This window comes from Narcine bancroftii, chromosome 7, assembly GCF_036971445.1.
Source record: "Narcine bancroftii isolate sNarBan1 chromosome 7, sNarBan1.hap1, whole genome shotgun sequence".
NCBI classification, from domain to species: domain Eukaryota; kingdom Metazoa; phylum Chordata; class Chondrichthyes; order Torpediniformes; family Narcinidae; genus Narcine; species Narcine bancroftii.
In genome coordinates, this window is record NC_091475.1 from 28,921,222 (window position 1) to 28,947,972 (window position 26,751).

The 26,751-nt window shown below is 36.4% G+C and overlaps 1 protein-coding gene across 9 annotated transcripts in view; it reads right to left on the minus strand.

The window, feature by feature from the left end:
* The window catches only part of kdm6a (lysine (K)-specific demethylase 6A), a 317,187-nt gene that overhangs the window by 34,560 nt on the left and 255,876 nt on the right, over positions 1–26,751 (minus strand). For 4 of the 9 annotated variants that reach the window (XM_069889290.1, XM_069889289.1, XM_069889293.1 and 1 more), the window contains 8 exons: positions 26,285–26,383; positions 25,958–26,177; positions 14,424–14,558; positions 13,735–13,884; positions 10,622–10,717; positions 7,367–7,474; positions 5,953–6,009; positions 4,175–4,585 (listed from right to left, as the gene is read on the minus strand). In XM_069889290.1, coding sequence (XP_069745391.1) covers positions 4,175–4,585; positions 5,953–6,009; positions 7,367–7,474; positions 10,622–10,717; positions 13,735–13,884; positions 14,424–14,558; positions 25,958–26,177; positions 26,285–26,383 — 1,276 coding nt within the window. The remainder of the gene's footprint in view (positions 1–4,174; positions 4,586–5,952; positions 6,010–7,366; positions 7,475–10,621; positions 10,718–13,734; positions 13,885–14,423; positions 14,559–25,957; positions 26,178–26,284; positions 26,384–26,751) is intronic. The other 5 variants (XM_069889294.1, XM_069889292.1, XM_069889291.1 and 2 more) reach the window with 4 other exon arrangements.

Genomic DNA, 26,751 nt, shown 5'->3' on the forward strand with positions numbered 1-26,751 from the left:
AGAACTAAAAAGAGAGGAAAAGAAAAAGTGAGGTTTAGTGGAAAGCAGTAATAGCCTCTTTTAAACTGCACCACCTGGGTGGCCCTCCTGGGACCTAGGTGCGATTACTGGGGCAAAGATGTTGAAAGCACCTTTTAAATTGCAGGGGAATCAACCCATTAAATTGCCAAACCAACGATTTAAGGGGGATCCCGCCCCCGCGATGACGCAGTAAGTGATGAGTCCCACATTCACGGAAACTATCGGTAAGTCACACACCCCCCCCCCCCCCCCCACCATTAGTCACCACCCAACCCATTAATCGTGCCATCCCCCAGCAACATCCCGCTATTATGAACGTTGGGCTGTCACTGCGAACTGGATTGACGTTTACAGCAATGGTAGTTCACAGCCCCCCACACCCACTCTAACCCCACTCCAGCAGCAACTCCTTCTCCCCACCCCCCGGGGCAGCGACCTCTCTCCTGTCCTCTCCACCCAATTGCGGTAGGCCCTTCAGCCATGGGGTTCCCTGCGACACCAGTGCGCAAGCGCTGATGTTGCAGGAGTAACCAGGTTGGCCATTTTCCTGTTCAACTCGCTGGTAGGCACGACCTAGTTAAATTTAACTGGGTTCCCTGACTACCTCTGAGGTAGGCCAGGGACCCGGATGGATTAGGACCACACTAACTGGGTCGGACCCTTTCAAGCTGCTGCGTGAGTGGGGTGCTAACCAGGCAATTTGCCTGGTAAGCCCCATTTTACATGGCAGCTTGAAAGGGCCTAATGTTCATGCTATCTGGCTGGAGTGTCCACATGGAAAATTGGTGTTGTTCCTCCAATCTGCGGGTGGTCAAGGTAGGACGCGAGGCCATGGACAGACATGACAATCAAAAGAGGTGCCAAGTATGGCTGTAGTTCTCAAGAATGCTTTTTTTTTTTAAAAAAAATGCAGTCATAGTAGCAGTGTAAAAGGAAAGAAAAACAATAACAATTTCAGGGAGCATTTAGATCCATTATGGATAATGGATGAGGAGAAAAAAAAACATTTTTTTTAAATAAACAGGCACAACAATAAAATAAATATATACAAGGTGGAGAGGTATAGAACATTCCTTCCATTTTTCTGTTCATTGAATTAATTGATGAGCTCTTTCAATGATCACTTGGGGTTTATGACAATTTGATGGTTTTATGGCAACTGACTATTTTTTTAAGTGCTAAGCTATCAACGTAATTTAAATTCCAGAATTGTTCAGGTGAGATTTAAATGGATGATTCGGCCAGTAACTTAACTGCTGCATTACTTCATACCCTTTCGGGTATGACATTCAATTATATTACAGGTACACAATCCTTTATCCGGACATCTAAAATCCGGAAAGCTCCAGAATCCAGCAAGTGTGGAGACCGGCAGCGCGAGTCAGACGGGCGAGAGGGGAAGGGGGGAGACGGCAGCGCGACTGGAAGGGGGTGGGGGTGGATACGGCAGCACAATTCGGGTGGGCTTAAATTTGGCTTTCCAAATCCGGAAAAAAACAAAATTCGGAACACACTGTCCCCCAAGGGATCCAGTTAAAGGATTGTAAACCTGTACAGGTTAAATGTGAAATGAAGTGCAGATTTCTTTTTTAAATATACACACAAAAACATGAGCGATTAAAGGAGGATGAATAGAAAGGACCAGTATCTCTTTGCAGACTGAGCAGTAATTATGCAGCAGAAATTTAAAGTAATTGATTAAAAGATTAGAAGAGATTTAAAAAACCTCAGTGGGGAGGTTTTGGTTCCTATGCCCAAAATGATGCAGACAAAAATCCTTATTCATCTTAAGTGTTGAAATGTATCTAGAAAAAGAGTACAGTTCAAAAGCAAAACTGCTGAGGATCTCAGCAGGTAAAGCAATATTTATAAAAGTGAAGGGAGCGTCGACATTTTGGGTCTGTATCACGACTTGCCTGTACATATGCTGCTTGTTCCTTCAGTAATTTTTTTTATACTCCACATTCTGAGGTGTCTCGGGTCCACTACTTTAGGTGTGTTTTTTTTTAATATTTGAGCAGAAGAAAAAGAGAGGATTTTATTTATTCAGTAACTAAAGGCTTGGATGAATTTTTATATTTTAGTAGGGTTAATGGAGTTGTGGGGGGTTGGGTACAAGTCGCAGATTTGGAAGAGTGCAGAGATGGAGGGCGATGGTAGGAATTGAGGAGGATATGGCAATAGCCATAATCCAAGGGAGAGTGAAAAGGATGAAATGAAGTTGCCGTCATATTGGCAGCAAGGTATGCAAACAAATTCAGGTTTGATGGTCAAATAATGCTCAAGGGAATTAGGATAAGGCCCATATAACTGAATTAATTTAAAATTAGTGGAAGATGAGAGCCTCGCCTTAGAGAGCACTTAACAATCAAGACCTTGAGGTAACAAAAGTAGGGATGAAATTAGATTTGGATAAAAATTTGATTCCCATTATTTCTCACATTTCCTCATGACACAGGAGACCATTCAGCCCAATGAGTCCATGCCAACTTTCTGAACAATGTCATTTATTTCCCTCTAAGTCCTTCTTCCTCATACCCATCAATATCCCAATCACCCTCACTAGGGCTAATTTACAGTAACCTATTTACACAATAACAAGCATGACTTTGGACTGTGAGAAGAAACTGGAGCAGATAAGGGAAACCCAGGACAACGATTAAGAAAACAAACTCCACATTGACAGCACCAGAGATCAAAACTGGTGCACCGCTATACTGTCCTATTTGTATACGATTTGCAATTAAAAAAAAAAGGCAGAACCTCCCATAGCATGGGTTAAAAATATTCATTAAATTTTTCAAAGGAATCCCTGTTAAAAGCTGCAGTGGAAAAGGGCAACGTCTTTCCCTGATCTCCACTGAATGAATTTGTAAATGAGATAATAGATGAGATATATGAGGAGAAATTGGTTGATGCGATCGTCGTGAATTTTTGTGATATTATATAGTAAAACCCCTGGTACCCAGCACCTATCGGGATTGGTAGATATTGGATAAGTGAATTTTCCAGTTCCTTAAGATTGCGTGTTGCGCTACTAGCAAACTAACACTGAGGAGAGCCAGTTTTAAACGTCCATATTTTTTACCTATGTATTTTCTACTCTTTTTTGCCAGTTGTTTGAGGCTTCCAGTTGCTTCAATTTTGGATTTCAGGGGTTTTACTGTATCACTGGTCACTGAGAGAATGTGCAGATAGATTTACAACAATGATGAGGGATTTCTCACATATGGTTAAATTGGAGAAAGTTGGACTAGTTTCCTCTGAGCAAAGGAGATCAAAAGGATATTTGATAAAGATGTAGGGAGAAATTGTTCACATTAATTAATTGGTTCAAGGACCAAGTTGCACACAAGTAAAATTATGGACAAAATATGCAAGAATTTTGTTGTTTCCAAATTCAGAATGCAGTCATGATGTTAGTGGATGTGGAACCAGCTATGCCTTCAAAATAAACCTGGAAAGGCACTTCTGGGAAAATAATGAGATGAAATGAAAGTTTCTTATTACATACACAAGTACAATGTACAAATGCACCAAAATTTCTGCAGCCAACATAGGTACACAAGCTAAATCAATGATACTATAAATTACCACAATATGCCAAGATAGAAAAAGAGATAATCAATAATTTGGAGGGTTATGGCAAAAAATCAGGGAAATGTGACTTACTGTCAATAAAAATCATATAAAGCACAAATGGTGGAAATCTATAATATAAAAATTGCTGGAATCACTCAACAAGTGAGGCAGCAAATGTAGAAACAGAAACAGCATTAAAATTTCAGGTCCAGTATATTTCATTAGAACTGACAATTTCTGATTGGAAATGTAACCCAATGTCTCTTTTCACAGATGCAGCCTGATATGCTTCATGTTTCCAGTATTGCCTGATATTTGAAACCATTTACAGGATAGCCCTACAAGGAGATCACATGGACTGGATGGCCTCCACCTCTGCCATAATAACCTACAACCTGAACAAACAACGAGCGGACAGATCTTCAATAACATCTCTTTGGATGATATAACAAGTCAATATGTGCAGCTTTATATCAAACTAAACCATATCCAATTGGCTCAAAAGGTTAGTTCAAATTAATTAATAAAACCAAAAATAAGACATTTAAGATATTTCTGGGCAATTATTTACCTGAGTGGAGTTAACAAGTTGGTTTTTCCACGGCTCCTCTGCGCTGCTGTTCAGGTTTGTGCGGTTTTGAGGTAGAGTTAGTGCGTTTTGCTGTAGGTAAGGCACATTTCCATTGCTTCCACTTCCTGTTACATGATTATTGCCTATAGAAATAGTGTCTGTATTACCCAGCATTCTCGTAGTGCTGCATGTTACTGGGCCTCTGGATGGTTCAGCAGGAAATGGTCCATTAGCCATTGGTTGTCCAGGAAGGGCAGGACGGATTCCAGACTGAACAATGCGATCAGGCACTCTGGTTAGAGTGACATGAGGCTGCTGACCAGAAACTGAGTTTGTAGGCAGTGATGATCCAAGCGTTGGGCCATTTGGGATTCCTGCAGGTCGTACCTGTGCAATTGTCGCCTGTCTCATCTGAACAAAACAATTTTTCAAAGTAAATATTTCAACATTGGACTTGCAGTTCACATGAAAAGTAAAATGCATTGTTATAAAGTAATTTTATATAACTATCAATTAAAATTTTTAGGTTATTACAAACTACTCTAACTTCAAAGTCCCAAGAGGTAGCCAAGTCATTTAAAGTAATTAATTTCCTTTGAATGCCTTAATTCTGAAGGTAAAGAGAAAATGGGAAGTACCAAGTGTTTGTTTTTAAAACCACAATAATTAAAATACAACTTCTTATGATTAACCTAAAATACAGAAAAAATAAGCAAAGTACATCAAGAAAATTCAGCTTTTAATTACCCAACTCATTGTACACTCAAGAAACAGCCAAATGTGCAATTTCTGCAGAGTAAGGTATAGCTGATGCAAAAATGTATATGGCACCAATCTATAACTTACATTAATAGTATTGGTCATGCAATCTTGACATAAATCAGACCAGTTCTCATCACCAATACTAACATTCAAGTCTGATTCCCATCTTTGTTTTGATTTATATAACTCCTGCTTTGGAGTGCTCAACTGAATTAAGGACTACATTGCAGATGTAAACTTTCTTGTGTTTCCCTTTCAAATCAGAATCCCCATTTCACTCCACTCTGGTAACATCATGATCAGTCCTAATTCATCTCTGAAAAAAGCTCTTAAAGTAGCAGAAGATTGTATCATTAAGAATATTATTTCTTTTTTAACTGTTCAAATGACATTAGTTGCTCTTACAGATAACAATCTTCCACATACTTGATCCCTTTACAGGATGTAGAATTTTATTATCCATTGTTAAAGGAATTAATCTATTTTGAGTCAAGGGCATTTTTGGATATATTTTTCCTTCTGATCCAAATTATTCAATTTGTACCAAACATTCAAAATATGCTTTGTTAAAGGTGCTTCTTTTCCAGAAATAGATTTAGTATTCCGTTTATATACAAGGTCTTCTGCTACTCCCTCTCCGACTTTGTACAGTTCAATTTCTGTCAAAGAGGAAAGTGACAAATTTCATGTGGGCTGCCCAATAGTAATATTTAAAATTTGGGTTGCAAACACCCACATATGGTATTTCCAAGTTAATTTTTCCAATGGAGACTCTGGCTAACTACCTTTCCAAAGAAACTTCCTAACTAACATTCAAATTTTTTAAAAGTTCTGTGGTAATGCTATTGGAAGAGTCTGAAAGAGGTACTACATAAATTAAATTCTAATATATTGGATATACGTTTCAGATGCAGTGAAGGAACAGGAACCTTTTTAAATTCTACCTAGCTCTAAAGTGAAATACTTTTGGAACAATTTAAGAATTTTATTAGATCAAAGTATTTGGAAACAATTACCACAAAGTCCAGAATTGCTTCTCCAAGGAAACACTGTAGGCAAAATCTAAAATGAAACTGTCCAAACATCAATTAGAATTTCTTAAAATTGCATTGGCGATGGCCAAGAAATGTATTGCGGTTACTCAGAAGTCTGATTCCCCTCTGGATATAGCCCGATGGAATGTGGAAATGCATAGTTTTGTTCCCCTGGAGAAAATTACTTACAACTTAAGGAAGAAGTATAACACGTTTTTGCAGGTATGGCAGCTATATTTGCAGAATACAGGGTTGAATATTTAGGGACACTTATTCTGTTCCTGAGTTCTACATGCTGATTCTTTCCCCTACTAGAAATCTAGGTAAGAAAAGGAATTAAATCCTATGAATTGGATACCAGATCCTGACAGTTCCTTCTTTCTTTCTTGTATTTCTGTTTTGTTTTTGTATCGGTCTTCTCTTTTGTTCTTTTCTCTACTTCGAGGTTTTGTTTGGGGGAGGGGGATTGGACTATTTGAAGATATGGACAACTTGTACCATTGATCTTTTCTCTTTCATTTCAATTTATGTATTAAAGTAATGGTTGTTACTTGATGCATGCTGTCAACAAAATACAAAATGACAATATTAAAAAAAAAAGAAATAGCCAAATGTAATAATAATGTAAACACGTGCAAAAAAAAATGCAATTTTGTACAGAGCAACAAAATGGAAAGAATTATAATTAACTCAAAATCTCCAGCTGACAAATTTAAGTTTGAGATTCAGGGTAAAAGCAATAAAAGTAAAAGTTCACATCGTCGCATCCATTTATTTATTTATTTTAAGAATCGTCCTCGCCTATTCAGTTGTGAAAAATCTATGCTCCATGATTCAAAATCAAGCAAATCTTGTGCCAAAAATCTAATCTAGTTTTACAGCAAAATCGAGGAAAGTATAATTCCAAATTTACAAAGGTAAATCTCTTGAGCTAAACAAAACTAGAAATAACCAAAAAGGAAAAGACAATGGTTTAATTTTCTTTTAATTTAAATTTAGCAATTCTATTTGTGACAGAGGTTAATATTAACATCCCAAGATATAGAAGCAGAAATTGGCCATTGGCCTTTTGAGTTTGCTGCATCATTCTAATCATGAGGTGATCCATCCTCCCACTCAGCCCCACTCCCTGGCTTTCTCCCTCTAATCCCTGATACCCTGATTAATCAAAAACTTGTCAATCTCTGCCTTAAAATACACCTAATGACTTTGCTTCCACAGCTGCCTTGGCAATGTTCCACAGACTCATGCCCTCCAACTAAAGAAATTTTCCCACATTCTTTGTTTTAAATTGATGCCAATTTCGAGAATGGCCGCCTTCATTTTTAGCTTAATTTCAGAGCCTTCATAAATGTAAATTCCATGCTTTTAACACAAAAGTAACACGCACTCTTACCTGTTGCTGGTGTTGTCGCATTGAGGCAAGTTGCCCTTCAAGCTGTTCCAGCATTTGAAGTTGAAGCTGATTCAGGTTCTTCCTGTTTGCACGCAACTGCTCCAAAAACTGCGGAAGACCAATTCATTCAAGTTTGTTGAATGTGACAAAAGACGATTACATTTTAAACTTATTCAGGATGTTTTTTTTACAAAAAGAATAATCATGCATTTTAAAATTCAGAAAACTAATGTAAATAGCATTACATTTCCAACAAATTACTGCAAAATCAAAGAGTAATAAAATCCAAGATATGACTATTCACATATTTTTGTTTTATTCATACATATTCCTATTATGTAGAATACATGCTAGTGAACAATTATTCATTTTTGAATTTTCAATGTCTGGTTAGATACAAGAGCTGTACAATTTCTTCCACTCAAGTAACTCGACAAATGAATTTCATAATGCACGTAAATTTTTCCCTGCTGTATTCAGATTATTGAACGAAGCTCGTATTGGTAAAATGGTTCAAGATTCCTTTATTGTCATGCAATACTCAACACTTGTCAACTGGGGTGGTACGGTTGGCACAGCAGTTAGCACAATGCCTTTACAGCGCCAGCGATCGGGACCATGATTCAAATCTCGCACTGTCTGTAAGGAGTATGTTCTCCTGGTCTATGGGAGTTTTCCCTGGGGACTCCAGTTTCCTGCCACCATTTGAAACTGCATTTTCATGTCTAAAAGTGATAAAAATAAATCAAAGGAGCAGAGAAGGTTGAAAATGTGGCCCAGGCCATCACTCGCCTCTCCATAGAATCCATCTACAACTCCTGCTGCCTTGGAAAAGCAATCAAAATATACATCCCACCATGGCTCCATTCTCCTTATCCCCCTCCTGATGGGAAGTAGATTCACAAGTATGAGATCACATACTATCTGATTCAAAGACTACTTTTATCCTGGTGTTAACGCTCATAAACAAAACCCAAAATTGTAAAAATTATGTTTCTTTTGCACCATACCAACTGATCTCTCACTCTATGTATCTCTGCACCCTTTCTGTGCTGCCTTTCTTACTGTACTATGATTGTCTAACTGCTTGCAAAACAACCTTTTTCAATGCAGCTTTGGTACATGTGGCATTAAAGTTAAATACGTGATGGCAGAAAGAATAAAGGAGACAACTGAATTTGAGAAAAATGATAAACTGAGTTATTAGGCGAAAGTTTAGCAAAGGGGTTTCATGTGGGAGAGTGTGAGATCACATCATTTATTAAGAAGGATCAAAAAGCAGATTATGCAACTGAAAAGAGACTGCAGATGAGTAGTTCAAATCAAGTTCCCTTTATTTATCTTTCATACCATGCTTGCACTGTAAAGACAAGATAGCTTTTCTCCAGGATCATGGCGCATATATACATAAATATAAGTTAGAATAGAAGTTAAACACATTAAAATATTAAGATGTTTACTGTAAAAGTCCACTGTACTATCCGCTATCCACATATGTTCTGGGAATTTAGAAGCCTGTTGGCTTGGGGGAAAGAACTGTTGCCCAATCTGGACGTAATGACCTGAGTACTACAGTACCTCCTACCAGATGGCAGAAGGAAGAACAGTTTACGTGAGGGGTGTGTGGAGTCATTTCGTATGCAGCGAGTGTTGTAGATGTCCTTCATGGTAGTAAGGGAGCCCCCAATGATCTGGAGAAGTGTTCTGGTTGGTGTAGCATAGGTGAGTTCAAAAACCTCATAGCTGTTAGGGAAAAAAATGTGCGTGAACCTAGAGGTGCTGGACTTCAAAGTTTTTGCCTGAACATAGCAGCAAGAACAGAATGACCAGGGTGATTCGAATCCTTTAAGATGTTGCCGACTTTACTGAAATAGCATCCGGTATCTCTAATGGATGGGAGGCTGGTGTCTGTGCTGGACATGACTAGGTTTGCTATTTTCTACTGCCTTCTATGTTCCTGGGCACTTGAGTTCCCACATCAGGCCATGTTGTAAACAGTTAGTATACTTTCCACTGTACACCTGTAGAAGTTTGATAAGAGTATTTAATGATATGCTGAATCTCCTTAGAAAGTAGTGACTTGCTATGATTTCTCCATGGTGTCTATGTGCTGGCCTCAGGAGGGTCCCTGATATGTAGACGCAAAGAACTTAAAGCTACCAACTCTTTCAATTGCTATTTTGCCCATGAGGACAGTTCCGTAGACCCTTGGACTCCCTTTCCTAAAGTCCACAATAAACTCCTTGGTCTGACTGATGATGACAGCAAGATTATTGTTCTGGCACCACACAACTGGATTCTCAATCTCCATCATCTATATTCTTCTTCTTCATTTTCTGTTATTTAGCCAACAACAGTGGCATCGTCTGTAAATTAGTTTGCATTATATCCAAACCTGGCTACGCAATTATGGATACAGACGAAATAAAGCAGGGGACTAAGCACATAGCCTTGAGTGACCTATGTTGATGGTCAGTGAGGAGACAATGTTGCCAATCTGCAGTGATTGGAGTTAGCCAATGAGGAAGTTGAGGATCCATTTGCAAAGGGGTAAATGGAGTCCCAGATCCATGAATTTGATTGTTAGTTTTGTTGATATGATTATGTTGACAGCTGAGCTATGCTCAATGAACAACAGTCAAATATAAGTATTCTTGTGGTCATTTTAACAAGAAAAAATTCATTAAACTGGAAAGGGTACAAAAAATATTTTCAAGGTTGTTACCATGACAGTTTGAGCTATAGAGAAAGCCAAAATAAGCTTGAACCGTTCTCTGGACTTAGGAATAAGAGTGACTTGTGAGAAATATATAAATCATGAGAGGATAAGGTGATTAGTCTTTTCCCCAGGGTGGGTGAAATTACAACTAGAGGGCTAAGATTTAAAAGACATTTGGAGAGGTACAAATATAGGAAAGTTCTGGAGGGATTTAGGCCAAGTGCAAGTAAATGCGAATAACTTTGATGAGCAACATGTTTGTATGGTCCTCGTTCTGTGCTTTATGTCTCTATGATGCAATATGCCAGTGAGGAAAATAGCTTTTTGGTCAGGTTTTGCTTCTGAAAACAAATCCTTAAAAATTAATAGAAAGTACAGCAATTCAAAAATAATTAAAAAAATAATTGAACACAATCACATTACGTTTACAACACTCATGCCTTAAGATCACTAGAAATTCTTTCCAAAATACAATGCTTGCTTGTCTAAAAAGTATTGAGAGTAACAAATTAGTCCTTTATAACTAGCTAACTTACCTGTAGTTTTTGAGGGGTCAGGTACCATGATGGAACTTGTTGTATTGGATGGTGTGGTGTTGTATGACCACCTGACCAGACATCTGGTGCATTTAGCTGGAAAAAGCAGTGAATATAATCATTTCCAATGTCATTGCATTTGAATTTCTGTACACTCAATCCAAATAGCATTTATATAAATTAAAGTGCAGAAATTAGATAAGGAAATAAAAGTATGCACCAAAAGATCATATTTGTACATTGAACCAGAATATTTTTCTGTACCCTGCAAAACTCTGTTCCACGTTAAATACATTATAAATAATTCTGCAAATACCTGCCAAGAAATATTCAGTGTGCCAGTTTACAACATGCACGAGAAACTCTACTGATCAAATACCAAGCAAATTCAAATTCTCCGCCGTCTAAACTTCACCCCTTTTTCCTACAGCTCACAACTTTCTCAATTACATCACACTTCTACTTTTGATGCCATTGCACCAAATCAATCTTTTAAATTTTCCTTCAGCCTGGTAGATCCCCCAAGCACAGCTCCCATTTTCAATCACCCAAAGGATGCATTTATGTAAATTGAGTGCAAATTTCATCTGGTTATTCATGGATAGATCTAGCTGAACCACATCAAGTGAAAGGGCGGTTTCCCTCTGCTCTTACTTCTGAATGCAAAGATAAGCCTTCACTCCAGTTGTTTGCTGAAATCACCAAAAACTTCTACGTCATTGGTACAACATCGCTCTCTGGCCTATGCATTTTCCTTTAACTTGCCACATCCAATTTTCAAGGTTTTGCTTGCCATCACCCAAGATTCATATCTTTTTAAAGTCCCACTCACGTATTCCCTTAAGCTCTCTCAAAACTCACATCAGATCTATCCTGTTTTCTGAATCCTGTTTTCACTGAACTGCTGACCATCCAGTTTGCCTTGTTAGCTGATGTCTTTGCAGCAGTACCTAGATTCCTTTCCAATTTGGTGTTGCTACATTTTGAATAAGTCTTGCAACCATTCATAACTTCGGCAACTTTTTTTCAGCCTCCAACAACTGTTCTCAAAACCATTCTTAGCTTCAATTTCATTCTTACAACAGTCGTAACCAGTTACAAATGACGATGAATGCAACTGTGGTTCGCTCTTCACCCTTAACATCCCTGCACCTTTCCACAAAGTTAACCACGACATCCTCTTCTAATGCCTCTTTCATCCTTGTGGCATATGGTCTCCTGGCACAACTTTTGCTTAGCCATCAACAGCGAGAAAGTCTCCCACAACAGTTTGATCTCCCACTCTTTCACCATTATCTCAATTTGTCATGTACGTGCTTTCTCTCCTCAGCCTTACCCAAAGTAAAGAGCACAGGTTCCACCTCATCACCTATTAAATGACGGGAAAGCCAAATATTTAGCCTCAGTCAGAACCACAAAAGCTGATACTTTTGTCAATAGTTCAATATTTGGCTATCAAAGTTTGAACAACTCATAAGTTGACCTGTTTGAATACAATCAGAGATGTCGACTTAATATTTTCTGCACCTCAAAACCATTTACTTCCACTTCAAAATAATGCCAATCTTAGCCAATCAAAATGCTCTTCAATGATTTTGTTGATGCCATACTTTATTATTTTAATATTCAAGTAATTAAGACTCTCATTTTCTCTCTCTAGAAACTTTGCACATCTAAAATCTGTTGCAAACAAACTGGAAATTTGAAAATTTACTTCCATGCGCACTTCCCTACTTTGGGAAACATGATTATAAAATTCAGATTTTTGCATTCCATAACCTCATCCAAACCTGTTTTTAAATGCTTCAACCCTGTTTTGCTCTTACTCGATTCTGTTATATCTCGCCGAACTGATCAAACCTTTTGTTAAAACTGCTAGCTACTCCAATCATCATGAAATAGCTTTAGCAATTTTAGGCTCTAAAAATAATTCAGCAAGTTATAGACCGGTGAGCCTGATGTCAGTAGCAAGTTATTGGAAAGTATTCTAATAGATCACATGCACAGGAATTTGTATAGGAGTGACTGATTAGACAGTCATCGTGGCTTTGTGTGTATTAAGTTGTATTTAACCAATCTTCTAGTTTGAAAAAGGTGGTTACCAGGGGTTAATAAAAGAAAGGCCATGGATAAAGTCTTTAATAAGGCCTTCAGCAAAGTTCCGCATGGGAGGCTGGTCAATAAAAAGTTCATTCACTTCATATTCAGGATGAAGTATTAAAATAAATTTACTTTTGGCTTTGAGGGAGAAGCCAGGGAGTATTGGGTGCAGTGTTGGTCACCTAATTAGATGAAAGATGTAAATAATATTGAAGAACCACAGAGAATATTTATAAGGATTTTGCCAGGACTTGAGGAGAAAGGTTAACCAGGTTAGGAATTTAGTCCCTGGAGTTTTGGAGAATGAGAGCAAATTTGATGGAGACAAAATTATGAGGGGTAAAGAGTAAATGCAAGCAGGCTTTTTCTGTTAAAGTTAGTTGAATCAAGGACTGGAAGACATGGGTTAAGGTGAAATGCTTAAAAGTAACAGCAGTAAGTTCTTCATGTAGAGACTGGTGAGAGTGTGGAACCAGCTGCTAGCTGAAGTAGTGAACGTAGACATTTTTTTAAAAATTGGATACATACATGGATGAGAAGGGTATGGTTTGGGTGGAGAATAATAGTTTGACAAGGATTAGATGGACTTAAGGGCACGTTTCTGTCTGTAGTGTTTGTTCTATGGTTCTAATGCTTCTATGATATCCTTTGGGAGAATTTACAATGCCAAGAGAATCAATGCAAAATACAAAGTGATTTACATACATTCATATGCTTTCTATCCACAGATAAAGTACTCCATTGGAGTGCAAATATAATGCACAGGGTCAAAAGAAATCAGAGGAACATTTGATAAGAAAAAATGTTGTACAGTACAGCGTATTTATTACAAAATAATGAAAAAAACTTCCTGGTTGAACGGTGTGTAGCATGAAAGGAATGCATATCACAACACATTTTCTAACTCCAAACACTAGCTTAATTTTTCCTTTTCTGCACCATTTCAATGCTGAAGTTATCAAACAGTTCTCTAAAAGGATTTTTTTTTAAAACAAGCTGAATGGGTATTATACCTTAGTAGGACTGGACATCCTTTTCCTTTTAGCAGGACTGTTAAGGTCATCCACTTGGGTAGAAGGAACCATGTGTAGTGATAAAGTCTGCTGTGGCTGCTGACTGAGGCCTACTAATGGTTCATTATTGTGGTGATGAGGTTTACAAGCCTATACATAAAAGAAAAGCATTGAAAATATGTAGAAATAATTCTCTACTTTCAAAACCCCTTTTCTTCCTCCTTTTGATTCCCCATTGATTTCTGAAAATACAGTCGCAATATCAAAGTAAGCGTTGTTTGGATAACTTATTCCCCTTCCTTATTTTGACAGAGTGAGTACCAAGGAAAAATACTGAGCATTTTAGGGCAAAAGTTGTTACAACTTTCATAAAAACAGCTTTATGTACAAATAGTGCAAAGTATTACATGCGACAGGACGATTCAACAGTTACTTCCCAATTGCTTGAGAAATCACCAATTTTGATTTCAATACCTCTAGCACTTTTAAAAGCAATTTGGCAGATAATATTATGGCCCCATATTGTTGTAAACCCATGAACATATTTCTTCAAATCCTACCAATGATGAAGTTTTGTGAAGTTACTGTTTTGTTTGTGTGTGTATATATATGTATTAGCCATTTAAAAGTACCTTTAAAACTATAAAGCTAAAATGCTTAAGTACAATTGAGGTACAAATAATTTTCACCTGCTGAGCTGAATTCATGGCACCCTGCCTGGAGGTAAGTTCTGCTGGGATTGGTAGGCTCCATGCCTCCTCAATACTGGGAAGCATTTTGGTTTTACTTTGAAGGCTACCTTGTGGAAGGTTGCACAACTGGGCCTGTAAAAAGTATGTGATGCGATTATGTAAATGAAAGCTAACTGATCAATCATACAATCCACCTAATTGCTCTACAATCATGTAACACTTGTGGCTTTATGATCATACTAAAATTTCAGTTAAAATTGTGACAGACACATTAGTGTGAAAATTTAGCATCCTGTCCATGGTTTTATTTATTGTTAATTTTACACTGTGTGCAGTGAAAAAAAATCAGTTAAAATCAGAATGAGCTAATTAACATACAAATATTTGGCACTGAATTGTAAAAATGCAGTATTTCTCTCCCCGTGATATGTTACATCAGAGTGATTAAAGTTTTTGGGGTTCAGCAGTGTAAATAATGCTCCCCTTTCCTTTTCAACTGAATTGAACATTAACCTCTATTTAAAATTCAAAACTTTAAAAGCTGCAGTTTCCTTGAAGTTGACTCATATGTGAAGTTTTAATATTTTTAAGCATAAAGGACAAATGTACTTCAAAACACTGAAAAGAGCATGAAATACCAGAATCTAGAAAAGAAGCTGAATGCAACAAAAACAAAAGTAGAATCCTCATGAGTGTTTTCCCTCCCACCCTACTTGAGTTTGCACAGGGAAAATTCTGCAATAGCAACTGCCAACAAGTCATCATCCTATGCAATTGTACTTATTTTTGTCATTTTTCAATGTGACAGAATTGTCCGTAAGCACATGGTGAGCTAACCTCAAATACTGCATTCCTCTGATGATGGGAAGGAAGGCACGGCTCTTGCTCCGTTTTTTTGCCATCACGTGGAGAAAATTGAATAGAAACTGGTTTCTGTGTCAATGGGAATCTCAGGAGGAAGCCAGGTTGCATCATCATCTCAACCCTTCTGGCTAAATGGTGACTAATGATCCAGCCTTATCCTTTGGTCTTGCAAACTTGCCTCTGTCATTGTTGAGAATGGAAATGTTCTTGCAGCGACAGGTAGGCATTTCTTTTTAGGTACTCCTGATGCAGCTCTTTGCTCTTCATGTCTAAATTAACCATGATTTATTTTGTGGCTTGACTCCAATTATAGTATGTGAGTAACAATTGGATCGTGAAGTTACACAGAGCAGACAGATCTGTTCTGAATCTATCCCATTTAGCATGATAATGGTGCCTACAGTGGAGGGCATCACCAGTGTGACAATGACTTACTTTCCACAAGGATAATGCAGTGGTCATTCCTACCAATGCTATCATGGACAAATCCATCAGCAACAGGTAGATTTGCAAGAATAAAATCCTTCATTTAGTTCTCTCACTACCCAGGCCAAATCATATCTGGCAGCTGCATCCTTCAAGACTAGACGGGCAATATTCAAAGATTCCTTGGCCATGTTCTGTCTGATTCCATGAAGTCTGGAGTGACTGTAGTGCACTCCTAGGCCTACTGCCTTCTGTTTAAATTGGACTGCAGGAGAGGAAACATTCATGTATTATGAAGGAGTTGGCACACTGCCCATAAGATACGATTATGTATGGCCATGTCAAGCTGACAAAGGCGAAAGAACAAATATAAATCAGTTTGAGACCAAGGACCAAGCTAAAAGGGAACAATGTCAATTATGTAACAGTGAGGCATTGATAATAGAACAATATTGCCTAATGTAAATAATGAAAGACAATAAATAATTTCAATTAGATTTGCAGCAAGGATTTTTTTCTGCCCAAACACCAGACTTCTAAGGTTTCCTTTTCCAGTTGATCTTCAGTTCTACTAACTTTTGGTACTACTGATGTAGAGAGTAACTTTTCTTTTCAGCATTATACACCAATATAATTATCTATTTAAACAACTTTGTAAAATAAAATCAGTCTGAGAGTTTGGTCTAGTGGTCAAATTCTATGAGGCAATTAATTTTATAGAAAATACAGGATTAAAGAGACTTGATAAAATTCCCAAGAGTCAGAATCATGCAGCACTGAACAGGCTCATGTTCAATTTGTCCATGTCAACCAACCACAGAATTCTGTGGTAGTCCCATTCCCTGCAATTTGATCCATATGCTTTAAACCCTATCTTGTCCAAATGGTTTTTAGAATGTTGCAATTGTGTCTGCTTCAATAACTTCTTCTACCAGCTTTCGCCAGATACAAAATGTCCCTCCTAAACCCTCCCCTCTCACCTTAAACCTTTGCCCTCTAGTTCTAGAATTGTCTACACTGGGAAAAAGTGAGCATTCACTTTATCCATTCTCCTAGTCATTTTATAAACCTGTGTAAGATCACCCCTCAACTTACTCTGCTCCAGGAATATCCAGCCTCTCCATACAACTTAAGCCCTCTTGTCCTAACAGTATCGAAGTGAATTTCTTCCACACCTTTTTCAACTTAATGATATCCTTCCTATAGATGGATGAACTGAACTCCACACAGAACTCCAAGTAAATAAGAATGAGGAGAGATTAAACAGTTTTTAAAAATATTTTAGGTAAAAAATAAACCAGCTATTTCTACAAATTGAAAGGGAAAAATTAAAGACCAAAAACCTATTTATATACATAGCCTTACAGAATTTTAAAAAAACATAGTATTAGGGGGAACCTCATGAAGATTTGATGGAAAAAAAAATCATCTGAATTAGAGGAAGATTCCAAGTCACAGAAGAAACTAGAAGGCCCGCTTCTGTATTATAAGCGGATAAATAGATGATTGTTCAAAGTTCCTGCACAAAGTGAAGATTTGTTGCCATGTGTTGTTTCCATATTCTAGAAGGGTATAGAGATATGGCAAGAAAACTTATGTACAGAAGTAACTAGTAAAAATTGTTTGAAATTAAAGATCACTTGGAAAAGCAGGAACTGATTCAGGATGTTCAGCATGTTTTTTTAAAGCATGAAAAATTTTCCTTCACCAATATCATGGAGTTTATATTTCAGAGGTTATTAACAAAATTGATGAAAGCAAGGTAGAATATGTGGTAATGCAAGATCTTTGACAAGGTCCCATATAGGATGTTAGTCTAGAAAGTTAACCCTCATGGGAGAAATGATGTTTTGGCAAACAAGAGGCTGGTGGTAGCAGAGCATTATGTACTGCAAGAATCAGTACTGGAATCTTGGCTGTTTGTTATACAAGTGGATGATTTGAATGAGAATGTCCGTGGGTTTAATCAGTATGCTGAAAATACAAATAATGTATTGATGATGAAAGACACAAAGGAACAAAGATCAACTTGAAAGTTGGGCAGATCAGTGGCAAATGGAATTTAATTCAAACAAGAGTTAAGTATTTCCTTGAGTTTCTCAATATTGGCCAGACACATACAGAAAATAGCAGGGACTTTAGCAGCATTGACATACAGAGGAACCCGGGATACGTTCATGGATCCTTGAAAATGGCCACAAAGATGGATACGACAGTAAAGACATTGTTTTGCCTGCTTGCCTTCAAAAACGTGTACAGGTATGAGCTGCTTAACATTAGTTCGGGCAACGTCCGTGGACCCATAATTATTCAAGTACCACTAGCACGTCCGCAGCAATTTAGAAAAAGCGATAGCTAGCTATAGGAAATTGTGCAGTGTGCCCAAACTGATCCGACTGCCCCACTCCACCCACAGCCTCGTGATGGTCCCCACACTGATCCCACTGCCCTGTTCTCTGCCCAGCGTCAGTCCCCACACTGATCCCTACTTACAAATAAAAAGTTTAGAGGTACCCTACAGTATCCCATATAGCTTTGCAAAGTATCTGATATGGTGTTTGCACAATGTCCACATCGCATAATGCCCAATTTCACAGAATGTATCATAGACATTAAACAATGCATACCTATATTGAAATATTGCATTCAGTTCTGGTCACATGACAGAACAGATTATAGAAAGGAGAGCCAAGGGACAATTTTTTTCAGTGTGATGGCAAATGGAACAGTTTGTGTATAGGCGGTAGAGGCAAGTACAATTTTTGAAAAGCATTTCAACAGGGGTATGGTTTGATGGCGTAGGTTGGATACTTAAAAATATGCCTCTCCTGGCAGAATTAATTAAAACCTGATTATTTAAAAAATTTAAATTAAAGACTTTGAGATCGATCTGAATTGAAACACTATATGGCTACAAAGAAAGAAAAGACTCAAACAGCTAAGACGACGACTATTAACAAGGTTAGTACAACTGAAGAAGTTGGGCCTACTTTAATGATGGAGCCTCTGGATCAAGTTTTTCTCCCTCCAAGGATGACTCGTGCCATGTCGGTGAGGGTTCACATACTCCAGCGCCACTTCTCTGGGGAGCCAAGGAAGATGGCGCTGGAGTTCAGAAGACCATCAGATTCCAAAAAGTTGCAGGAAAAACTGCGCAGTTTCATCCTCGGGTGAAGAGCAAGAAGGCACAGAAAAAGAAATAAGAATGTATGAAGAGTTGGAGGAAATGAAAATGGAAGAAGAAGCCCAACTTATTCAAGGTATGGAGGAGATAAAGTTTGACACTCTGAAGTTATGTTTCAGAGTGAGGAATGTAAAGCTTTAACCTCTTTAATTATCTATCTGCTAAAGGAGAAGCTAACATGCAATTTAATATTTGAAAGGTGAAATGAGCTATTAAACAAGAAATGGTAAAATATGCTGAAATTGTGAAGAAAGTTAAAACTAAAGTCCAGAAAATTGAAGATGACATTCAAGATTATCGTGATGAAGTAGAACAATGTAAAGATACGGATAATAAAATGGACGATTCTTTTGTGGCTTGGGAGGTACAGAGAAAAGAACTTTTACAAAAACTTGGTGTACTATAAAATCATAGCCACAGGAATAATGTTAAGACTGTTGGGCTGCCTGAAGATTTTGAAGGCTCTAATCCAATGCAATTTTTTCCAAAGATGAATTCTGGAAATTATGGGTCCTGAAAATTTTCCTAATGGATTAGAATTGGATAGAGCACATAAAGCAAATAGAAAGAAACAATTTCTGGGACAAGTGCCACACTCGATTTTGCTCAGGTGTCTACGTTACCAAGAAAAAGAAATGATATTAAGATTGGCGGCTCAAACTGCTCAAAAACAACGAGGCTTCTTAATAGTGGGAAATAACAGAATGTTTTTCTTGACGGATTTCAGTATGTCAATTGTCAAAAGAAAGGAATTTAATCCTGCAAATCATTTCTTTGGAAGCAAGGATATAAATTTTCTTTCCATTACCCAGCCATGCATAAAGTGTTTTCTGGAGAAAATCAATCACGGTTTTTTGCAGATGGCGGATTTGAAATTTGATAATTTTTGCCAAATCTTAAACACGATCAAACTCAAAGCCTGAGTCAATCTATTTAACAGGCTTTGATATGTCAAGATGAGAAGGTACAAGATCTGCAACAGAAGTTAAAACATCAAGAATAGGTTGAAATTGATGATGACCAAGTGAATAAGGATCTCAAAGAAGCATCTTATACCTGAATGAACTACACTTGAAGTTATGGGTATTCTGTCGGGGGGGGGGAGTGCAGACTTTTTATCTTCTCCTTCCGTAGCTGTGTGCAACTTTGTAGTTTTTTTTTTAAACTGGTGCTTTTTTGGGTTTTTTTTTTCCTTTCTTTGCTTTTTTTTGGCATTGCTGAATTTATTCGAAAATATGTATAGAGCAAGAGTCCAGTGGGGAGAGTTGCAAGAGGTCTTTGATTTTTATCTTGAATATGACTGGTAATTATGTATTAAATTTACTATCTTTTAATATGATCTTAATAACACAATTAAAAGGAAGAAAGTTTGCCTTATATTCAAAAAATTGAGGTTTGATATTGCTTTTTTTTAAAACAAGAAAAACATTTAACTGAAAAAGAACATCAAAAATTAAAGAAGGAATGGGTAAGTCAAATGGTAGCCTCTTCATTTAATTCTAAATCAAGAGTTTCTATTTTGATTAATAAGAAGCCACCTGTTAAGATATAATCCATAGTTACTGATTCTGCTGGGAGATTTATCTTAGTATATTATCAAATTTATTCAGAAATGTGTACACATATGTGTATTTATGCACCCAATGCAGATGATGAAAAGTTTATTAGTGATTTTTTTATGTATCTTGCTGAAACACATGAAAATGTGCTAACTGGAGGAGATTTCTATTGTTGTTTAGATCCAATTTTGGATGTCACAAAAATCAGTTGCTAAAACTAAATAATCCAATTTTGAATATGATGAAAGATTTGAATTTAGTTGATATTTGGCGAAGGTTAAATCCAAATATTTTTTAAAAAAATTCTAGCCATTGTCTAGATCAAGTAGACAAGGATGTCCTTTATTTGTTTTAGCAATTAAACCATTAGCAGAATTAATAAGACAGGAGTTTAGTATTAAGGGTATAAAAGTTAGTACAGAAGAGCACAAGATTAATTTAATCACTGATGATGTTTTGGTTTACATGATAGATCCTATAAATTCTTTGCTTTTTTTGTATACAAGAATGAAAGATTATGGTGAAATATCTGATTATATAATTAATTGGGACAAAAGTGAAATTATGCCCTTGGTAAAAGGAGATTATATTCAACATAAAAAATTCACTCCATTTAAATGGTCGGAAAATTGAATTAAATATTTGGGGATTAGAATTGATAATGGTTTAAATAAGTTAATCAAGTTAAATTATTTACATTTACTTTATAAAATTAAGGATTATTTAAATAAATGGAATGATTTACCTATAACCTTAATAGATAGAGTAAATTGTATTCAAATGAATGTTTTTCCAAGGGTTCAATATCTTTTTCAGTTAATTCCCTGTGGTATACCTCAAAAATCTTAATGATTTAAATTCAAGTATTAGGAAGTTTTTATGGAAAGATGTCTAGAAATTGTTTACAAAAATTAACTTGGAAATTTGAATTAGGTTTACAACACCTTCATTTTAAGAATTATTATAAAGTAGCCTAATTAAAATTTATTTTTTAATAGAATGTTTGATTCAGAGTAATAGGTGAAGATCATATGAAGGATTTTATTTATAAATGAAACTTTAAATTATTAACAAAAAACAGAGATACACCTATCTTGAGACATTTGATTTAATTATGGAACAGATTACACGATAAGTGCCTTTATATCAAAATAGACTTCTTCCTTTTTCTATGAATAATCAATTTTTTTAAATTTGGAGACAAATGGGGATTTTAAAAAAAAGATGGTTTTGAAGCTGGTAAATTTATTAATTTTCAATGAATGAAGGAAAAATTTAATGTCCTGAATAATACTTTTTCTATTATCAAGTTAAAGCCTTTTTGATTGAAAAGTTGTCATAATCTGAGATTATCTAGACAAAATGAATTAGAATTATTAATAATTAAGCATGGTATGAATACATTTATTTCAGAGATGTATATATTACTTCAAAAAACAGCATCTAAATTAGGAATACATAAATCAAGATTAAGATGCGAGGTTGATTTAGGTAGACAATTAGATGAAAATTATTGGAAGCAATTATGTAAAGATAGTATGATGAAATTATTAATGTAAGGTAATAGATTAGATCAATATAATTTTTACATCAATATATTTAACTCCCCTGGTTCTTTTTTTCATTCTACTTGGGAGTGTCCTAGAGAAAAACCTTTTTGGTTAGAACTAAAAACATTTTTGGAGAAAATATTACAGGTAACATTCCCATTATATCCAATGTTATTTTTGTTGGGTAGTGATTAGGCTCAAATTAAAATTAACTATGTTTGAAATTGAATTTTTACGATTAGCTTTAGCTGTTTCTAGAAAGTGCATTGCCATTACTTGAAAATCAAATATAGATTTAGGAATGGAGAGATGGCATGCTGAATTGCGCTCTTGTAATCCACTTGAGAAAATAACAATTTGTGTAATAAATATCATTTCGTTTTGAAAGTATGGAGCCCATACTTACAATGTGTTGGTTTGAAAATTTGAAAGATTCTGAAAGCTCGCCACACTGATAACCCTTAGCTCCAGTATTATGTGAGATTTTTTGGCATTCTCCTTATCTTTTTCTTTTCTTTTTATGTTAAAGTTGGATGGGGAGGAAAGGATATATCTTCTTCTTTGGCTTGGCTTCGCAGACGAAGATTTATGGAGGGGGTAAAAAGTCCACGTCAGCTGCAGGCTTGTTTGTGGCTGACAAGTCCGATGCGGGACAGGCAAGGATATATATTAATTTAATAATTGTAGATGTGGTTTTAAAATTCATAAATAAAATATTTTTTTAAAAAAACAGATATGTAGCAAAGAAGGAATAGAGGGCAAATGCAGATAAAGGGGATTCCAGTAGATGGATCATGGTCAATGTTGATGAGTCAGGTTGAAGGGCCTGCTGCCATGCTATAGGATGCAGATATGTGAAGAAAAGATAGGGCCTTAACTTAGTGTCTGCTCTAACAAAGCACACCTTCAACAATGTAGAATCTGATTAATAACAAAGTGTCTTTTGACATTTCTGTGCCAAGTCTCTGGTGTGGATTTCAACAACAACCTTCTGTCTTAAAAGTGATAGTGTAAATAAGCAAGCAATAGCAATGAATCCAACAGTTAAACTGGAGCAATATGCGGTATTTGTAGGCTAAGTTATAAATATCTTGAAATCCCATGACTAACCTTGTCCAAATGATGAAAAAAAAATCAACAGAAATAACCTGAGAACAAAGTAATCCTCAAAAAGCCCAGTCATGACCCCTGAATGGTTTTTCCCAATGGAAAATATCTGTGTGGATATTCAGTGAAGACAGTTGATCTGCTGCATTGTTGACTGAAATACTTATCAAGACTATCCATGATCACATTTGGATAGATGAGAATACTGATGGAAAGATGATGGAGCAACTGCTAAGATCAATTGCAAGGCCTTAAAAGACAAATGTAGGATTTAAAATAAATGTGGAAGCCATTACTGAGCCAAATATGGCAAGACAGGGTTTTACTCCAAATAATCAAACATGATATTGAGGCTTTGATAAGAGGAGTTGTGAACAGGCTATAGATACTTGATGGGCAGAATTAGGAAACAGAAAAGACTGCAGTGAAGGTTGTACTAAGATGTCTTAGCAGCACAAACACAGGTATCTGAAGATAGGCATGTAGCAAAGGAATGTTTTTAATTGGGGAATTTCAGCTTTTATAATCGACAAGCAAAATTCAAGTGTTTACTACAATAGTGTTCTAAAACTATTAAGAGGCCAGGCCATATTAGATTTGATAAGATACAATTTCAGATATTTAAATTTTAGTTTAATTTAATTTTTTTAAATATAAATTTAGACATACAGCACAGTAACAGGCTCTTTCAGCCCATGAGCCCTTGCCACCCAATTGGCCTACAACCCTCAATCATTTTGAACAGTGGGAGGAAACTGGAGCGCCCAGAGGAAACATACAGAGACACAGGGAGAATGTACAAATTCCTTACAGACAAGACAGGATTCGAACGCTGGTTCCAATCATTGACACTGTAACAGCGTTGCACTAATCACTACACTAACCGAGCCGCTCTAAATGCAATCAATACTTTATGATGCTTGAACTTTTATCAATAATACAATCAAGTTCGATGCATTCTTTTTTTCTCCCACAGGAAAAAATCGGAAATATCCACTATTAATCTAGATTTTTTAGAACTGCCTTTAGTCCTACCAGATGGAGATTGTCCGTTTAAGCACTGGACAAATTTGTAGCTCAATAGCAGGAAGTTTGATAAAGAATTAAATGTGATACAGAAACAATTTGCATAAGACACAGTGTGCAAAATATTATAAGAAAGTAAAAGGTTCACAAAATGTTCGCATCTCTATGCTTATATTATAATCCTTACAATATACAACCTCTGCTACAAAAATGCAATGGCCTGCCTGGTTGGATTATTCCTGGAATACCTCAGCAAATTCCAGACACCAAATTTTAGGAAGGACGTGTATCCTAAAATTAAGAACCAGGTCTTTCAAGAACAAATTCATGCAGAAAGTAAGCAAGCATGTCAGAAATTTTAAATCCTCTTCCACAATGGAAATTAATGCTTAATCGATTGTTAACTTTAAATCTGAGATTTGTAAAATTTTGATGATCAAAATTATAAGGGATTTGGTGAAAAGGCATGGAAAAACCAAGAGCTCGGTTATCCAGCATTTCAGTAGTAACCACTCTCCTGCAACAGGTACTTCAGAGGAAGCACCCAGGCTGAAATCCAGTGAGCGTCATGGGAGCTGTTGAGCAAACACCATTATGCTTGGCAGTTTTTGTCATCTGCTGGGTGATACCAATTGTTATCTTATTGTCATGTACTAAAGAGTACTGCATTGCTTTTCCCTTAATCTATCACCTTTGATGTTACCATGTCCAATGTTAACACATTTTTATTAACATATTTGGGTATTTAACAGACATCCCATTTCTCCCACCCCCACTTACAATTTCTCCTGGACGTCAGTCAGATGGTAATGATAAAGTAAGGTTATAGTTCAATCACAATTAAGGCTAGAAGGCCAAAGATCCTACTCCTGTAACTGTTTCATGAAATAACATAATTAACAGCAAAGCATCATAAACCAAATTCTTCTTGGAGCTTTGTTCCACTTTCCAGACAGAGAGAGGAAGACAAACAGACAGGGAGAGTGAGGGACAGGGAGACAGACAGGGACACAGACGGAGAAATATCTTTTCTCACATCTATTCAAATTGTCTCTCCCTCCCCAAAAATGCTGCCTGATGCAGAACAAAAGTGGTCCAGCTGAAATCAGATAATTTAGCATGGATTTTTGAACCTTTTTGTAGTTTAATGGTAGATCAGTTGCAACTTTGACTTTTTGAGTTCAAAAGCACATGCTACCAAATAAAATGTACTCAGACTATGAAGTCAAGCAAATAAAGATACTGCAGCTTTAACAGAAAATTCAATATCACCTGCATTAATAATAACTGATGTAGAAGTATTGTAGCACGCAGGTAGGACTTAAAGAAAAAGAATAGCTTTGCACTTCAGATACCACATAGCAGGCATGTTTCCCCCCTCCAATTAGATGGATTCAGTGGAGAGCAAATTGACTGCTTTTCCTCAAGTCCTCCCCGAGAAGAGCATGATGTTTAACAGTGTCATTTATTTATATAACCTGCTATGCGGTACTGCATAAAGCTAATTTGATTCTCTAACTGAAAATGTTAATTTCAATTCAAAAATGCAATTAAAGCTGAAGACATTCATCATAATTAACCTTATAAAATGCTCGAATTGCCCATTCAATTATATTCCTTGGAATTCTGTCTGCATGGTGATTAACAACATAAGCAGTTTTTAAATTAATTTGATGCTTTGAAAACATATTCTAATATGCAAGATGTTTAACCAGTAAAACTCCCACATAAAAGTCTAATTTATGGAAAATCCACTAGAAAATTCCTTTTTTTTTAGGTGAAATACAATGTATTTACACACTACACCTAGTTTACCTGCAAGTATTTTATCCTTGCTGTGAGTACCGAAGTATTACTACAATTTTTGCTCCTAGTTGCATTGATGTAACATTTGATTGCATCCTGAGGTTGATTGCAGGATTCATAGAGTGTTCCCAGGTCCATCCACGCTGCAGCATGTCCATGGTCTAATTGAACAGCACAGATATAAGCTTGTAATGCATCCATTGGCTGGTTCTGCTGTTGATATAACACCCTAAGACAGTAAACAAAATGGCAAACAGAACTGAATAGATTAAGAAAACAAGGCATCAAATTAAAATTGCAAAGCTCTAGTGGTTTTATCTTCCAATTTTCGCTTACCCTATAGAACACCATGTATCAGCACTTGCTTCTGATTTATCAATGGAATGCCTATATGATAAGAAGGCATCCTGAACTTTGCCAATGCTTGAATAACACCTATGAGAAAGATACTAATTACAAAAAGGAATAGGTGTACAACTTGGTCAGTTTCAGACCAAAAATATTTTGAATAAATATGGAGGAAAATTACACAAATTTACATTTTATGTTAAAATCATTTAAATCACTTAAATTACAATGAAATTCATAACTGTAGTATCATTTTGTGAATGGTGAAATACAAAGCATGCATAATGTTTGTCTTCATTCCTTCAGTGCCATTCCATTGTTATTATTAAACAAATCTTGAAATTCAAGATCTTACACAATTAACAGCCTGGCAGCTCCTTTTTATACATTTCCATCCTTGACTATTCACTTCATATCCTTAATTATTCACTTTACATCTTTTGTCATTTGTCCTT